At 43.8% G+C, this 19,260-nt stretch overlaps 1 protein-coding gene across 1 annotated transcript in view; it reads right to left on the bottom strand.

Annotated features, from left to right (window-relative positions):
* Positions 1-15,943, bottom strand: part of bmp1a (bone morphogenetic protein 1a) — a 31,368-nt gene extending 15,425 nt beyond the window's left edge. The window contains exons 1-6 of the mRNA XM_053421656.1: positions 15,598-15,943; positions 7,225-7,338; positions 3,978-4,103; positions 3,077-3,194; positions 1,477-1,655; positions 954-1,059 (exon numbers count right to left, since the gene is read on the bottom strand). Of these exons, the coding sequence (XP_053277631.1) occupies positions 954-1,059; positions 1,477-1,655; positions 3,077-3,194; positions 3,978-4,103; positions 7,225-7,338; positions 15,598-15,745 (791 nt within the window). The 5' untranslated portion in view covers positions 15,746-15,943. The remainder of the gene's footprint in view (positions 1-953; positions 1,060-1,476; positions 1,656-3,076; positions 3,195-3,977; positions 4,104-7,224; positions 7,339-15,597) is intronic.
* Between the last annotated feature and the right edge of the window lie 3,317 nt (positions 15,944-19,260).

Here is a 19,260-nt window from a genome sequence, read left to right as displayed (position 1 = left end):
ATGCTGCTTTATGGGGGGGTTTATGGGGGGGGGGGATCCTGCTGCTAAATCAGCAGGAACTGAGGAGCGGAGCCTTAATTTGAACAGGCTGTGGGAAGGAGCCGGCATATTCCAGACAACACTTTCACTAAGGCTACAAAGACTTGGCATTCGTTTGAAAGAAGAATACCATTTGTTTTATGTTGATGAGAACTTTTCACAGTGAGCATGACAAGTGTAAAGATGCTGTTTTGATGCCAGAACTGATAAAACCTACAGTGTTAGGCAACGACACAGCTGCACATAAGACGCACAGACTCTAATCCGCTCCGATCCCGAAAGGGAAAACAGGAACACGTCAGGTTTCTTCATGCACCATGTGGATTATTTTGGATCCTCTGGGGCTCTGATTCAGTTATAAGCAATTTAAACTCAAATATTACCTAACTCAAATTAGTGCACCCTGTGGTCTGCCTGAAGCTCCACGCCCCATTGATTGTAAAAGCAAAGAACAAAACCTAGCCAAGAGAATAGTCCTTGCCCCAAATTAGGAGCTACTAAAAAACCCACCCAATCTGAAGAAATCAGTTTCTATCTCTTTGCACACAAACTCAAATAGAGAGAAAATAATTCAGACCCACCACAAACATTGAAGCAACAGAGAGGCCTTTCAAAACCTGATGTCCTCAGGCTGCACGATAAGATTTCTAGTGATTTATTATTGAGAGGAATGAAGTGTTTCTTTCTTCCTCCCTAGCTTCGGGGAATCCAGCCACATTAGTCAGCAGCGGGCCATAGACACTGGTGAGCTGGTGCATTACAGATCCATACAGTCATAAAACACCACGGACAGAGATGGAAAAAGAGATGACGGGTTAAAAGGTTATACAGCCGAGTGAGGAAACAGCGCGACTTGATCCGAGGCCAGATTTCATGTCTGGGGCCTGCAGGGTGAACTTTAAGTTGGCTCCTACCTGGAGAATGTATTCCTGGCATAGTGCATGATACTGTCAAAGTCATAGACTTCTCCCAGAGAGTCCACCTCCCCTGGTTCCATCTTCAAGAAGTTATACTCCTGTCCTGTGAAAGGGAACAAAAATAGGAAGCTGACTCATACTGAAAAACACTCATGATGTATGTATGTCAAAGGTGAATAGATCTGAGCTCTGTGTAAGACATTACTAAACAATGAAGATACAGATAGGAATGAACCACCTGTGTAAGTGCAGGGCAGAAATAATGTCATTTTAATCTGGCCTGGTGACTGGCTGTCACGACTGGTTGTTTATAGTGTGTGTGTGGTGCAACACGTCTAAAACCACTTTTTAATAGAAAGCTGCAGAAAGATGAAGATGAGTGTGAACCCCACTGGTTTTCCCTTTCTGTGTTTTTGTTTACAATCTCAGCTCAGACTCTGTGTGTACACACATGTGACATTCATTACTTTCATCTCTCTGACATTATTGCTGAGGGATCAGTGAGAGTCCATGCGCATACCTGGCTGAATGTTGTCCCTGATAATGCTGACGTGTTCGTCTCGGTCGGGCCGCGTGTGTTCGTGCCAGAAGCCAATCACGTGACCCAGCTCGTGCACCACAATGCCAAACTTGTCACAGTTTTTCCCGATGGATATGGCTTGGGGGCCCCCCCCGCGGCGACCCACATAGGAGCAGCACCTATGAATCAGCAAGCGGACACGCAAACAGAGAGGGTCAGTGTTACCGAAGCCAAAATACAGTGACTAGACTTTATGTTTTCAAAAATCACTAACAAGCTCGTGGAAACTACAGAGAGAGGCCAGAAGAAGTCATGTTTCCAGGTTGAGAAGAAGGGGGGGTGTGTGTTTGGCTGTATAACATCGACTGGCCGCTGTATATATATTTAACGTGCTCTGTATGGACAGTATATAATGAAGCTTTTGAGGAGAATGACATTATCTCAACAACCTCGGGTCGGTTTTTTGCGCGAGGCGACTCGTAATCCGCACTTACAGCAGTGACATTCATTCGTCCAATTGCCAGTGCAGATGCTGAGAGTGACAGTGGAAACCGGCCGACTGCAGCGCTCCATCCCAGCGTGACATGAGAGGTTCAGTGTGGGAGTCTGGACGGGCGCACACATCACGGCCCTGTGGCCCAGACGGCCGCTCTCTAATTACTGCCGGCCCAGCCAGGCTCTCCTGAGACACGCCTTGAACTTTGCACAGGACAGACGGGGGCCTGCTGAATATGCAGCAGAGCCGAGCGTTCCCACTGCTAACCGCTGCCGCCTGCATGGATAATGTCATCCCTGTTGCTCCAGAGGCCAGTTACCGGGCTAAAAATGGCCATCAACAGTTGGCTGGGAAAGAAAAGTTTGCGTTTCAAGACCTGCATCCGCTTTCTGTTGGTCTTAAATGATACCTATCAGTGGTAAACTGTGTGTAATGACATAATGCTTCCAGCTCGTGGTCCACATCTGTGTGTGGTTACAACACTTAAGGTTTGCGTGTCTTCTGGGAGCCTCTCTAATACCTGCCCTTACATCTCGCCCCCTTTTTTTCAAACTTCTAAATTAATAGGCCGCCCTGGTTTGTGCTCCCAGTGGCAGCAAAGGGTTTTAATTAAAAAAATATTTCATAATTTAATAATAGAGCACTGCACGTTCAAACAGGTTGTGAATAGTCGCTTAGCAACTACTAGAGCCGCATGCAGTGCTTCCCCTGTGTTTAAGGAGAAACGCTGAGTGGACACTGAGCGTAACTTGAGCAGAGTGCGCTAAACAGGGTTGTGGAGAGGCTGTGGAAGTCTCTCCCCTGGGAGCAGTCGTGTGCACCATGTATGACTAAAGTGCTGGGGGAGTGATGCAGTGCGATGATGAGGCACCGGAAACATTCCTGGCCACTGAATGTCTCCTACAGGGCTGGTAGGGGGCAGAAATAACAGCTCACACAGAGACTCTGAGAACAGAGAGCGCGAACAATGGAGGGACGCTGCTGAGAAGGAAGCAAGCAAACCTATTAAGGCGCTAAATAATTAGGGGTAGATTGCGAAGGCTCGACAGAGGGTGACCATTGTTCAGATCCTTCACGTGGGAGCTACAGAACCCACTGACTCACCCACATGGTCGGTAGGTGAAGACAATATAGCTCTCCTCCTGCGTCCGCTCTACAAAGGTCACACAGGTGTGCTTCTCCCAGTGCCGCATGGCTTGGCGGAATATAGCCCGCTGGCTGCCTGAATAGGACACAGACGGTAAGATCAGTGGAGCTTCCAAAAACACAACATCACGATTTCATTTAAATAAAGGACAATAGAAAAGTTTGTTTCAGTTGGATGGAGAGTTGCAGGAAATAAAGATGAAAACAGGACAAACTAGTAGGGTGCATACCTCCGCTACCCCCAGACAGTCACCTTAAATTCAATCAAGCTGCACCAAATTCGGGTTCCCTAATGTGGCAGATTAATAGTATTCTCCGAGAAATCCACACCAATTTTGAAAAATGAAAAATCTTGGATTTGATGGGTTCTTGCTTGACCAGAGACTTCCACCAAGGTTTGAGGAAATCCGTACAGTAGTTTTTGTGACAGGGGTGAAAACAGGGTCTTAATCCTTTATAATGTGTTTACGTTGAAAAATACGACTTTCAAGGTTCCTTAATGTTGTATTTTTAAATGCAAATCTCCACTTATTTTGCTTTGAATAATTACCCAGCGCAAACCACATCATGTAAACCTTGTAAGGTGAGAGGACTACATGACATGTAACAGCGGAATAATTCTCAATATACTTATTTATTTATTTTGAGGACTTAGTCTCATGTACAACGACTTCGGACTTAACTTCCTTTCCATCACATTTCAGCGATGTTGAATCTTGTATTTTTATCCACATCCAAGAATAATATTTTATGGTTTTCATGTCTCTGAATTATACAATTTAAATTTGGATTATGCGTGCTCCATTACATTAAATACATATTTGACTTTTTACCCGATCGGTATATCATTGTTACTTACCACTGAAGTTACCACTGATGACATAGGGAATAACACCTTCAGGCCAGACGCGCTCCGGTCTGGAAGTGGCCGCCCTCTTCCTGCGATGTGAGCCATGTCTATTTTGGCTGTTCTGATTGGTCAATCCTGAGGGTTTCAAATCAAAAACAACAACAAAAAGTAGAAGATTGAATATAAAGTACAATTCTGGTTCTGACAGAGTGAAAACACACAAACACACTGAGCCCCTCAGTCGGTTGCTCGGATGACAAATGAGGACTTTATTCAAAGTTTAATATAGAAATTGTGATTATCATTTCTCATTAAAGACATTACATTCACTTTCTTTGGCAGAGGCATTTGTTCAAAAAGCATTGTTCTTCCTGTTTTGCATGAATGACATTTTATTGAAGCTGAGTTCTTTCATCACTCAAATTAATTTCACTGTTAAAGTCACTCAAACAGACAATGTAGAGTAACCATGGAGACTAAGCTCCATCTGAACCATGGTGATTATAATATGTTGGGAAGATATATAGAGAAAACTGTATCTGGTATGTTTTGAAGTCTTTTATACGTAAAAGAAACTTCTGAACAATAAACAGTAAGCAATAAGTGTCCAATGAAAGTATTACTTTGGTTTTAATTGACACTTTATCCTCTGCATTGAGTCATTGGAAGAATAATTAAACTGACACAGATAAAAATGTTCTCATTATCTGGAACTGAGCTAATATGTCAAAACAAATGATGACATTTTAATTCTAGACAATCTAATTATGGACCGCAAGAAATACACGCTGCAAAATCCCTTTTGAGCCTTGATATATTATTTTCTTATCATTCTAATCACATCCAGGAATAATAATTTCAGTGCTGAGAGTTGAATTACGTATGTTACATTACAACATTGTACAAAAATACATCCTTTGTTTAAATAAGCAGAAGTAAATCCTTTCCTTATAAAGTAGGACAGTACGCGGTGTGTGAATCTGATGAATGTGAAATCAAACAATGTAGATGTATTGAAAGACAATGTGCTCTCGTACCTTTATGTTATCCTTTGATTTTTGTTCTCTAACCAAATTATTTAGAATAGCAGCTCTTATGTGCTATTACAGAGCTGGGAAACCGTTGTCTTTAGAGATTAAACTTCCAACAACTGACTTTACTCATTTTCGGGAGAAGGTTTTTAACTATAATGAAATTCTGCATAACCTTGATTATATATTATTACCTGACAGTGTTTCAGGACTTATAAAAAGATTGATTTAACACGCCCTAGGAGGTCATGCTTTCATAAAATGCTTACAATCTTTAATCTTACTCTTTATACAACAGGTTTCGCTGAGCTAACAAAAACAAGTACATCTGGATTCAAACCAATCCTGCACACTGTTTGTTGTTCTAGAATGCTGCTCCAAGCTGTGCCAGTACCAGCCCTTCCCCTCATCTCTTCCAATTATACGTGACGCCACAGTTTGCAGAAACAATGTGTTGAATTTTGAGTAAATCTCAGCAGCCTGGAGCGATCAATTAGCACATACACTTGTGCATGTGTTGAGGAATAGTCTGATAACAGCCAAATCTCAGTGATAAGAAGTGCTGGGGAGACAGGAAATTGTGGAAGATGTGTTAATTATAATTATTATGTGATTAAATGCACTATCTTCATTCATAGAGCAAGGTTTGAAAGGATGTTTCACTTGTTGTTTGGATCATGTTTGTTATTTAACTGTCGCTGCTCTGTGGTGTACGTGGAACATGCAGGTTCACAGTCCAGGGGGATTAGGTCAAAGACTAAACTGGTGTTGTGAAATGTTTTGGATGAACAAACTGATTTCTTTGGCACCATTGTGGTTTGAGTTGTTTCACAATTAACACTTTAGAACGATGTGCAAATACTGAGAACTAATCCTTAAAAAGTGAAAAGAGAAACACCAAAATAGAGATGATGTCTAGAGATGTTCTGATACAGATACCAGCCTGGAAAATGCCTAAAAAAGTATATTTGTTTTGCTCCAAAAACAGCCGTTCTGCTGTCCTGCCACTGACCGGTACTGTTTTTAAAGTGGTGAGGAAGAGGTGAGTTCCAGTAGTGTAGCATTAGCCAGGGCTTGCCAAAATGTCAGTAATTTAGCAATATTTCCTGATGGAAAGTCCCACAGTGACATGTACTACATGAAATACTGTGTTTCAAAGGGTGACGCGACTTGAAAAGTCCTATTTTTTATAAATTGTTGCTGCACTTAAAAGGAGCAGGTAACTAAGCGGAGTAATTGTTGAATGTTCCTAGATTTATTCATGCGTGATCTTTTCAGTTATGACGGTCAAACCTATCGGAACATTAATCATAAAAGTTGAGATATTTAAAGTGTTGATTTACACATATAAGCACATACTAACCATATATTATATAACCGGAATGTCTGACCGTTCAGAACAATTTGTAAGTTCCTCAGAACGGAAAAAACAAACCTGAGTAAAGGTTATCTGTATTACTTATTAGAAGCCACGCCTGTGTGAGGTGATCCAGTCTATAAACTGAGGTGAAACCTACGTGGGAACAACCCCCGCTTGATGTGTTTTTTAAGTCCTGATGCCCGAGTCTCCTCTTCCTTCCCGACCTCAGACGTCACTGTTTGCTTTGGGAAACTGAGGTGAATATTTTAGGAGCAGTTGAAATGTATTTTTAATCCTCCAAAAGCATCTCCTCAACATTTTTTATTAAAGTCAAGTGAGGGAAACAGCAAACCGATCCCATTCGAGCACTGACGGCAACATGCGCGTACATGCTGGTTCACGCTCGCCGGCTTTTTATGGGATTGCAAAGTTCTATCTGTCCCCTCTGACTCACAGCTGCTGCCTAAATGCTGTCTTTCCTCTTAAAAACACCATTTAGCCCGACAAAGCCCAGCAATTACTGCTGAGCCTTGAACATGGAGGTACAGGTGTAGCAATGTGCCGTGATGACATGATAGTTGTGCATAAAACTTTTTAAGAGACCTCGTGAAAAACGCGATGCTACAATCTGAAACGGGCTGCTGCTGTAAAGTATCTGAGCGGTTTGACCGTCCTTATGTTAGAGTGTTAAACGTCTTTATATATGTAATTATTCCCAAATGAGGCTCAAAATGTAGGAGCTGTGTTTTTTTCAGGGGTTTTATTGCAACTTTATGTCGAGTCTCAAAACAAAACCCTTTGCCTTGGTGCTCCATTTTTCACCTCGCATTGTAAGGTTTGAAGAATTGGTTTCTGCCGTCATTACCTGTTTCTGTGTGATTGACAGTCTGGACAGTTCTCTGAGCCAAATCTATTATCCTGTCCACTTTAAACATCCGCATGTCCTCCTCGTCCAGAGCGATGTCTCCCAGAAAGGCAACTGAAACAGACAGACAGAGACGGCACATGTCAGATCACATCCGCTACACGGAGCATCATTTTGCCCCAGCGAGTAGCCTTGAGCTTCTTCTGCTGCCCAGAAAAAGAAGGCTGCATGGAGGTCTGAACACACACACACACACACACACACACGCACACGCACACACACGCACACAACGAAACAGAATCCGCAGCATATCTGTTTGGATAACAGGAAGCACACTTTGTCTTGACTCCAAATTACAGTGTACACATGTAAGGAACACAGTGCACATGGTTCATGCAATGAAACGAGAGTATGAACTCAGGAACCTGAGCAGTGACATGATCCGGATCCTTAACTGAGCCAGGTTCCGTCCAGATGGGACCCAACAACAAACCTCACAGTGTGGGTGCTTCAGCGCCCTTGGTAAGTTAATGAGAGCCATCAGATATGATCCAGCGAGACGTTGACGCTGCCTCCGTGGAGGAATATGGGGCACCTTGAACGAGTAATAGCTCTTTAATGAGGCCAAGGAGAAATAACCAAACAGTCCCACTTTATGAGGAATGTGCTTTATGGGATTCTTAACTAAATGCCCCCATTTCTGCGGAGGATAATCCGGGAGTCCTCTCCGCAGAGAGAGGGCGCTTGAGTTTACAAGCTTTTAACACCAGCACGTTTCCAGAATTTATGACCCGGCTTGTGTGCAGGAGTTGGTGGGGGTGGGGGGGCTATTGAGGGAGAAGACGAGGGGGGAGAGAAAGCAAATTAGTGGCACTGGGACCTATGTCCGAACAATAGATGACATGGACGGGAAGGGAGGATAAGGCTTATCCCTGCTGCCCACACTGCAGCTCCGATTAGGGAAGGCAGAAAAGAAAATGAGAGGCTTCTGGATGTGTGTTTGGAGGTTAGCGTGGTGGAGGCGAGACCAACCCTGAAGGAGGAGAAGCCCGGAGAGCCGCTGTAACTACTGAGCTAATGGGAGCGATTTCCACTGGTGGTGCTTGAATCTGTAAATCTTCATGGTGTCACACTGAAACAAGCTGCAATTACTTTGAAATAGCCGGGAAAATGCATTTTTGTGTAGTTAGTTTTGAGGCCTGTTTCTTTATGTTAGTGCGCTTTTATCCTCTGCACTGTATAAAAGTTTGACAGAGGACTGAGACAAGAGAGAAAGCACAAAAAGAAACAAAGGAATAAAATAAAGAAACCACTTGGTTTACACCCCTGCTCACCATGAGGAGTTTCATTGAAACAATCTGGATTTCGGTGGATGCGGGCCAGTCTTTCAACCTTTAGGTTACAGAGGATACACGGCAGAATCACTGTGTTTGACTTTAGAAGCTAACGACAGCAATAGAGAGAGGTGTAGATCACTGCTGGCAGGACCTGACATGCACAGAGGATGGGTTTAAATTCCAGAGGTCAAAGGGATCCTCTCATCTGTGCCTGCATAAGACTCTTATTCACTACGACCAAAATCCAGGAGTGACTAACCAGACTGCCCACATTGGTGTCTTCACATCTGCAGCCGTTGCCAGAAACGCCGCTGACAAGGGGAAGCTACCAGATGTTGAGCAGTATGGGCTGAGTACAGCAAGTCCTTTTTCTCTTCTCTCTTTTATCGTTGTATCATTTTTTTATTTGATTCTCAGAACTGCCGAGCACTGAAAAGAACAGGCGGTGCATGAAGAATTCATTCCAAGTTGCGGTCGCATAAGAGCACATTCAAAACAATTCTCTCAAGCTCCTTTTCGCTCCACATTGGCTGGGAGAAATTAAACAATTGGAGGATGTTTCTTTATTGCACCAGACTCGCTTGATGTGCGCAGGCCGTGACTAAATAACTAAGTGCAGGTTTTTTTCTTCCAACACCCGTGAGGTTCACAAGGGGCTGCGCTCTCTGCCCATGGCTGAGTCCCAATCATCCGCCACTGTGCCGGAGACAGGCCGCTTTAATCCACAGTGTCATTGTTCTCAGACGACAGTGGAGATTTGAAGTGAGCAAATGCACGGCCCGGTGGCATTAGGACTCATTTCCCCCGGGCGCAGCAGTCGTCCTGGAGACACTGTCGCAGGTTTACGGGGAGACTGGCAGGGATTCAGAATGAATCCCCCCCCCCCCCCCCCATGTCTCCTGGCTTTAATTATCCACAGGCGCGCGGTTTTAGGGAATCTTTTGTACGCGACTCCATCCTGGGATTGGGGACAGGTTTTTGGAGAAAGGTGATAAACTCATCCAGATACAGAGGAGCCGTAATGATATTAAGTACAAACACAGTGAGACGGGTGTGTTGCACTGAAGATTAAAGCTCAGGGAGCGTGGCAGATGGCAAGTGATCACCACAGAGTACAGTGCTGCATCTCTCTCCAAACAATATTCATTACCTAAAGGACAACAGCTGCAGCGATAATACTAATATCTATGCAGAATAGTTAGGTAATAGTGGAGCGGGTTTTATTGCTGCTCTTGCTCACATGTGCCTTTTTATTTATAAAAAAAAAAAGAATGTCTTGGTTATTTTCTTTTCAGATAGAATATACGAATGAGGGATTGAACCTGGTTCAAATGTTGCTGATAGCTGGGGAGAAGATGTGGTGAGGTAATAAAAGTGGATACAGATTTTAGACTCTACAATCTGTATCCACTTCTCTACAATGGGAATTTACTCCATGGTCAAATTGACACATCGCCTGAGGAGTAACGCAGCTGGATAAAAGGTGGGAGACATGCTCGTAATTAAAAAATAAAAATAGTAGTATACATTCAAATTTGAGTCAGCATTTATGATAATGCTTATATAAAAGAAATATTGGACTCAATAAAAAAAATGTTTTAAACTAGTGCAACCTTTCCCCACAAGTGAATTTTTTTAATTAATCTAATCCATCATAATCCTTCTCATCTCAGACTAACCCCCCCCCCCCCCCCCCAATCAGTGGATCCAGTCAGATTACACATGAGATCTCAATCAAATTAATCCCATTGATTCGTGTAATGCCCTCGCCTCAACCACCGCAGTGTCGAATTCTCTGTACACTCTCATAAATCTCCTTCCGTGAATAGAAGGCCGCGACATCTGCCATTAAAAACATGCACAAACATCAATACTAAGCCCTTACAGACACCAACACCAGCCTATACTTAGCCGCCGCGGCTTCATTGCGATGTCGCCGTGGTTTACGCTCCTCACTGTGCTGACAAGGGACATTTAAGGCAGTCTCTCTGCATACAAGACCTAATGATGAGCCTGGCCAATATGTAAGTCTGCGCTGCATCACAATGCCCTGGCACCGCCTTTCACAGCCTGTGTTTGGTAACAAACGCTGCATTTGAATTCCAATAGAGGCCAATAGTATATTGAGTTTAGGTGATTACGATCTAATGCCAGTGTAGTGTCACCTTTCAGGTTTAATTCGGTCAGTGAAGCCATTGTCCCTGCGGACACTGTGTTTTTTACACTGCAGAGAAGAAAAAAAAGTAGAAGAGTTGAAAAGCCAACGTGCGGAAAAACTGCTCTTAAGTAAAGAGAAAATAAATTCAATACTCCGAACAAAGCAATGATGGATTGTACTATGCCGGCCTGTTGTGTTGTAGATATGGCACCTTTCTCCTCTGTAAAAACAACAGCAGCTGCTTCTTCCGCAAACTCTTACTGTGACATTTCCTACCACTGCTATTTGAGCCCAAGGCGGAGGAGAGAGACGGAAGAAAAACTCAGCTTATCTGCTCATTTGAGGGGAAAAAAAGGTAACTTAGGTATAATTAGAAGCGAAGCTCCGGCTCAGGTCTCCAGCTACGTCCGGACACTTGAGTAATTATTTCTTCGATCAAAGCCTGAAGCCTCATCAGCCCCAGCTGATCAAGACAGAGGTTCTGTCACTGTGCCGAGGCTTCAATCTTATTGAGAAGACGAGAGCGGCTTCAGCTGCAAAGGGCACACAGCAAGAGACTGCCAGCCCCTTTAACATTTCACACTCCATCAGGCCCATTAGCAGATTGGATTTCCCAGCTCATCCCTGCAACTGATTACTGATACACCCTACTGCCAGTCGAACCCCCTCTAATGACTCATCAGCTCCACAGCCATTTGTCTATTTAATGTCAGCGATACACAGGATTGAGACCCTTTACGAGGATGAATAATTCATTGCCACACTGCAGGAGTTTTCACCTTTGACTAAACTTATTTTGACCATCCAGACTTCATATTTGTGGTTTTGCACAGCAGATGAACACACAGTCACAGAGTCTGGCGCGAGGAAACAGCAGGTTTACTCAGAACAGATGTCCAAAACAAAGTTTAAATGAGTTTGCGGATGAACTAAATCTGGAAGATATCTTCAACACTTTCCATAAATACGAAGCTGAAGAAAAACACCTTATTTATTCCATACAGGTGGAGGGAGCAGAAAAACAATTCTTCGACATGAACAGCGCTGCAGCACAGATGAATTATTTTGAAAAACACACTGAGAATAATGAAGCCGGATAAGCTGTTCTTTAACGTAGGCTAATTGGGCTTTCTGTGAGCCATTCAAATGAGTTCTCTCTCCCAGTGCGTTTGTTTCTGCTCAGGCTCCATACCCAGATTCGGTATTATTGCAATGCAAGATTAGTTATTACTTAGCTCTGACGACAAACATATTGTTCCAACTAACGCGCTGAGATCGTGCCAATAGATTGGCTCCCTAATCACCTGAACCCTGTGGAGAGGGGAATGGCAGGGGTCCTGTAATGTAAAAAAACACCCAGCGTGGGCTCGGCCATGCAGCTCGAATTCCATGAGAAAAGAAAAGTATCTGCCTAAGTGTTGCTTGAAGGCCCAATCATGGAGTTCAACAGGCCCATCACACAGAGCAGGACGGAGGGGAGAGAGCTGGGTCATTACGAGTGTCATCTACTGTGAGTTTGATAACTGTGTTTCAAACTGAAACGACCTCCGTCCACACGAGCCACAAACACGGCTCTGGATCAGTCTTAATCCCCCGTACACACCAACACGCCTGAAACGCATATCCCCTGACCACTCACCTACACTGGGCATGCTAGTGTGGGTGTAAACAGGAAGCCATCGGTTGTCACAGACAACAGCTCGTCTCCTTCACATGGAAGCAGTTGCATCATTGTAAAATGACAACAGAGTCTGTGATGCCTGTAACTGATTATCCATGTAGTGCTCTACACTTGTAGCCAAGACTAATGCTGGTTGATTTCTTCCAGAAGGGAGTCATGTGACAGGGGACTGACGAACCAGCGAAGGCTTCACTGTGACCGAAAATACCAAATCAGCAAGCGGTGGCTTGTGTCTATATCATTGTTTCCAACAATCTGTATTTCTGCCTGTCCAGACTAAAGTGTTTTCAAACTTCCCCCTTTGACGGCTTGAAAACTCCGGAGCCGTGTGGACGCAAGGCTTGTGCAAGTTAATGCATTTTCAAAACGTAGCCTAAACATTTAACCTGAACGACCAATTTAAAGTCAAGACCCTTGAGAGGCAAGAGGAACGACATCAATAGCAACGCTCCCCTGTGAATGGCCTGCGCTCACCTGCGCTGAGCTGCTGTGACACACAGAGTGAGCCGCCCTGCCCGCCTAGCAGCCGTGCGTTCCCTTGGCATGAGGTGAATGACCTATACAGTCTGTGAGAAGTGCTCAAGCCAGGCACAGGAGAGGGCCAGGGGGCCACAGGGAGACGGGAGGACTACTTGCATAAGACAGGAGGAGGAGGAGGAGGAGGAGGAGGAGAAGGGTGCGTTGCGGGTTGCCCTTCCTGCACCTGAGGCCACAGCAGCACAGGAGCTGGAAGGGAAAAGCGCCGACCTACAGCCTCAACAGACTGTCACAGGACTTAATGAAGACGTCTGTTGTATGAGTTAATGCACATGTACACGTCAACTTTTTCTCCCGATTATAATTTAAGCAGCGAAGACAATGAGCGTGACTGCCTCTCATCTATTTTTCATGTTGAAAAAGAGTGGATCTAATCTCAGTGGGTTGTCGGGAGTCTTAAATGACTTCCTGGGACGCTGCCAAGTTTGGAGTTGTGCAGACTAAGGAATTTTCCACTGGTTAACTTTCTAAATAGAAGGCATTACTTCTGTGTTATTGCACTGCTCACTCCAATCGAAGCACATTTCTATCTTGTCTGCCGTAGTGATGAGCTATTTCAAGGTTCGTGAATGCGAGCTGTTTTTTTTTTGTGATGAATGGAGGCAGAGCGGGCACACTTAATCAAGAGATGGAGACCTCCCTTTAAGTGTGTTTTAAACACTGTGGGGGAAATGAAACGGTCACCATGTGGTTGCCAAGGTGTCTAGTTTTTCCGCCAACACCTGAATGGGAGTCATTATACTCGCTTTCAAGAGAGAAAAAAGTAGCCTGGGATCAGTTGGTAAAAACCCTGACATCAGTGTAACGCAAGGACAAGCCTGCAGAGGACAAACATGAAATTCTCTCCTCACAGAGCTCCTATCACTGCATCCGAAACTTCACACGGCCGTAAGCAGTTTTTACTTTTCTCTGAGGGGAAGCAGCGTGATACTAAAATGCTGACCCGGACGCCACAGAGAGCGATCGGATGGACTCGGTGCAGGGATGTGATTGAAAAATGAGGAGAGGAAAAAAGAAAATCAATAATGCACAATACATCAACTCCATAAGTCCTGCAGACGCTGGTGTGTGGAGGTGACTATGTAGTGGAATATGTTGTCTCCGGTGCATCTATGACTGAGGAGGAGAGTGGAGGAGCAGGGAGATCTTGGCTGTTTGGTTGGGAAGGAGCAAAGGCAGGTGGGAGCTGGAGGAGCTGAGGGTTCAGGGGAGTGGGAGTTTGTACTCGCGAGCGTCTCCGTCAGCAGACGTGCCCAAAGCAAACCATAAAAACAAAACCACAATCAATTCAGATGACAATTCAAAGTGGTGTTTGTAATAATGACGATATCCTCAGTGATCATGACGGGGATTATCGAGTGGGAATGTCCCCGCTGAGATGGTAAGAGGAATATAAACACATAGCCATCAACTGTTTACCTCTCAGTCTTGAGTCATCTGAACACCGCGTCAATGTCCAGTAAAACAACAGAAACTATCTGGTGGGAACACTTGAACGAGTCAGTGTAAACAGTGACGCAAAAGCCGGACATTCGTTGACTCATACGTGGGACACGGTTCATCTGCAGCCTGACCTTTGTCATGTCCATGGAAAAGCCCAATTTCAAGTCCCCCTCGTCATTTATTAATCATCTCCGGGGTAAAGATGGTGAAAACAGACACTGTAGGTGGAGGAGAGCTGAAGACTGAATTGTGGCTTTTCTTTTCTTTCTTTTTTTTTTTTTTATAATCGCCTGCCACATCAGAAATCTACAAATGCCAAACCGGTGCACACTTCCAGGACTTTAGAGGTCACTTCGACTGAAGCCAACTCTCTGTATCTGTAACCTGAATACTTTCACCAGATGGAAAACACAATCTGTTCAAACTCCCCCAAAGGGATTTGGCAAGACAGTGAGTTCACAGTGGAGGAAGAAAAAAAAAGATTACAATGACAAGTCTGATTCACTTTAGCCAAATAATGAGGGAAAATGCAGAAAAGAAGCAGACACGTTTATACTTTGAGCCGTGAGACATCAGCCAGCAGAATTATGTGTGCATGAGCTCCACTGTACTCTCTCTCTCTCTGTCTCTCCTCCTCCACTTTATTTTAGTGGCCTGTGAACAGCCGGTGGAAAAAAAAGAAGAATATTTGTGCAGGGACAAAAAAAAAAAAAAAAAACACAACCAGGAAGGGAGAAGATTCACAAAAGCCTTTGTTTTCCCAGCAGCTCTCCTCCATACAGCCCAGGACACAGCCTTCAGCTTCACACGATCACGTTTTAAAAGAATAAAAGACACACTGGAACTTTTCAACCAGCACTTAAGACCAAACTTTTCATGGATTTACTCAGACTCATCCCCCTCCCCTCCCTTGTTTTTTTGGGGGATTTTCAGGTCCTTTCAGCCACTCTTCACCCAGCAGCTTCAAATGTTTTCAAAACTGCACAATAAACTGTGTCATTTAGTGCAAAACAGACGCACATTGTGTTCTCTGGAGCCTTTTAAAAACTACAGACACTGCTGTCATCTCTCTGCAAGATCCACAAACACACACACAGAAAGAGAGAGAGAGCGAAAGAGAGAGAGCGAGAGAGAGCAAGAGTCGTGGCATGTTTCTACCTCCACGTAAATAAGGTGAAAGAAATCACACCGCGGGGGCAACGAGGGGAATCTCTCACCGGCTTTACAGGGATCCTTGTAGTCGATCGGCTCTGATGTGGAAGCGGGCTCCACGTAGTAACCCGGATCGATCGCGCCCAAATCGATCGCCGATATCGCGCAGCCGAGCCAGGAGAGCAGGAGCAAACATCTCGCCGCGAGATCCATGATTGTGGTGGGGGAGACGGCGGAAAGCGAGGGATAAAGGTGAAGGAGGAGAGAGGGGCGAGAGAGAGAGAGACAGAGAGAGGGAAAGAGAGAGAGAGGAAGAGAGGGAAGAGAGAGAGAGAAAAAATGGGAGGTTTTGGGGGGAAATGAGATCCCTCCGGAGGGCGGGTTTTAATTCCAGCCTCTCTCGGGTGTCCTCTCGGCTCTTGGGGGCAGAGATTTCGCTCGTCCGGCTCCGGGCGCAGGAAGAAGTGCTAGAGAAAACTTTGATGATATGGCAGCTCCGCAGGGGCGGTGATAGAATGGCCCCCTCACTCACTGATGCCCGGGCACATGCTCACTGCTCCCCAGGGGCCCTGACAGAGGTTAAGGGAGGGGGGGTTCAACACAAAGCCTGTAATGTCTTTGTCTAAAATGAACATTGTAGTGTTAAAAGTCTAATTGTACTGGCAGACCTTCAGTCAAGATGAGTTGTCCAAAGTTAAAGATGTTCAGTTCATGTTGAGCTTGGAACCACAGATAGTTCAACTGGCCCCAGGTGGTACATTTGGCTGTCACAGCAATCAGTCAAATTAAGAAGTTTGAATATTTATTTATTTATAAGTTCATATTTACATGAAGTATTTGACATGTAAACATCCTCCTCAGCTTTTATATAGTATATTTTACCTTTGACACAGAGACAGACTTTCAGCAAAGCACACTTATTCAAGGCTTGTAAAATAACTCATGAGCACACACACACAAACGCGCTGGTGTCGGTCCAACTGGGCTTGGTCTTCGTTACTATCAGAAACATGCACTTTCCTCAGGCTTTCACATTTGCAAAATAAATTCACAAGCACGCACACAGACACACAGACACACACACACACACACACACACACACACACACACACACACACACACATCAAACAGACCGTGCTCCACCTTTCAAGCAATAACGAATTAGATGAAGTGATTACAACGCCACCTCTTGGACACACATAACACTACATGCAAAGCATGTCAATTGAAACATAAACAAACAAACAAGGTAGGTAAATCGATAAAAAAAGATAAATACTTCAAGATTAATCGCCCATAGTGAAGATATTATTTTTAGCCTTTGTTTAGCTTGGGCCCAGAGTTAGTTATAAAGGAGCCCCTGGTGTTCAGTTGGGATTTGACAGTGTTAATAAAAGTGTGTAAAATGAAAACGTTTAAATTCAACTGCCTCTACAAGATACTGTAGTGAATCTTTACACGTTGTTTGCACTAAGACACCATCGTTATTTTTATTTAATCTACCCTACATACACAGGAGACATCAGAAATGTGCACTTTTTTCTGGCTTACACACTTTCACAATTATTTTCACATACACACACATAGACTTAGCTTGACCTCTCATATAAATCACGACTAAGTGATTACAGCGCCATCCCTTGGCCATGTACGTCACACTACAGGAAAAGCATGTTAAAGTGAAAAATTAAACATACCAACAAGGTCGGTGGATGAGTGTGTCCAGTGTGTCATGATAGTCTGAGCTGGGATTTTTTTTTCTTTTGCTTTCTTTATCTATTTTTATTAATGAATCATTCTGTGACTGTGAAGCATCAGGAGTATATGTAGCCCATAAATATTTACAAGATTAATTATATATAATGAATCACTGATAATTTTTCTTCATCTGTCCTGTAAATCCTTCTTTTGATTTACACTTTTAGGAAATAGGTAGTTTATATATGTATATATTTTTGAATATTTGTATGTACACAGATTTACATGAACATTTACATACATGAAGTATTGTTATTTTTATCATCTACAGGAATGGTTGACTATGAATGTAATAAATGTATAGTTTAATCTAGTTTAATGAACAAGGACTAACTGGAATCAACAGTGCAGTGTACAGTATGTTCCCTACAGTTATAGCTTATAGTAGGAACCGCTGGTTCCCCGTATTAAAGAATAGTCTTTATAATCTGATGGAAAAATCTTAACAGTGAAATCAGAGGCAGTGACGATTCAAACTCAGTACGAAGAAAACAAAAACCGAAGCGCAGAACAGACTGGAAGAGGAGACCTCCGTTGGATCACATGAGTATCCAGTGGTGCTGATGATGGGAGGCTGCAGCAGCTCTGTTGCTCTGTCTGACTAGCATCAATTGTCCTTTCCCTGCCTATTACATACAAAGCCTGGCTTATATAAGAGGAGAGCTACACACTCCTCTCTTCATCTTATCTTACTGCTGCCTATGTGAGGAATTCAAAACAGGATGTGTGCCGAGATGAGTGGGCTGTATTTATGTTGCTGCTGTAAACATGGCAGTTTAACTACCGTGCATGAGACCATCTCCTTCATTATATTTAGAATAAGAGGAGTTTCGCAGCTTGTCAAAGCTACAAGTGTAGTACACAGAACCAAATATTTAGATTGGCAACATAGAACACAGTGGACTGTCTTCTGGCAAAAAAAAGGCTTTTTACTACGATAGTGTCAAACAAGGGGTCCATATAGAGTGATGTGATGACACAGCACAGATGGGAAATATTGCCACATACAGTAGTTTAGATTATAGAGGACATGAGGTTATAGAGGAAATGTAACAAACAAACGTTCCCATAAATACTGACAAATAGGATCTGGTCATTATTGCAGCCTCTTGTGTGCATAGTAGTACATATCATTCAAAGTGAGTATTGCACAGTCATCGCCATGAACTTCAGCTTCTGCAACCACATGATTATGATTTACTGTAATGATGATGATATAAATATTGTGACATAATATAAAAGCTATGACTAACATTCAAATGTAGTCACCCCACCAATATCGGTAGATTTGTAAACATCCAGTTGTGACACCAAAGGTGGTGTTCCTGTTAATCACGCTGATACATAAGATGTATTTTAATAGAGATGAGGAGAAAGGGAATTAAACAAGCACACAGCCTACTCAGGGAAAAGATAGTGTAGTGTATTGTCTGAACCAAGAATTGCTTTCTGCCACAGTCTGTTACAGTGTTACCATCAGTCCAGCGAGGTCGCATAATATAATATATAATTTCCTCTCTGGAGGACGTATCATCATGCTGCGTATGTAGCTGTCAGACTTTGCTCATTAAAATTAAAGGTGAAAGAAGAGACAGTACACTGTAGCATTAATCCACCACTGCAGTGTTAGCAAAGTGCGCTGTCCATTCGTGCACATGGAAGCAGCTCAGCCACAACTGACTGGGACTGCGTTGCATGTTCCAAGCGTCTCGACGGGGGAGCCTTCTGGAGGGTGTGAGCCAGGTGCTCTGCATGTTGTTTGTGTGTGTGTGTGGGGTGGGGGGGGGGGGGTGGGGGGGTGTATACATCATTACTGGGAGGGTGCAGTCTCATCAGCAGGCTGCGGCTCCCAGATGCCTCTGGTACAGCACCAGGTCCCATCAGGTGCATCACCACATGGAAACCACAAGCCCAGATTTTCACTGCTGTAAAAGGGCAAATATAATTATTAATCCAGTTATATTAAAGCC

Source organism: Pleuronectes platessa, chromosome 4, assembly GCF_947347685.1.
Source record: "Pleuronectes platessa chromosome 4, fPlePla1.1, whole genome shotgun sequence".
NCBI lineage: Eukaryota > Metazoa > Chordata > Actinopteri > Pleuronectiformes > Pleuronectidae > Pleuronectes > Pleuronectes platessa.
This window is presented reverse-complemented; position numbering and strand designations above follow the sequence as displayed.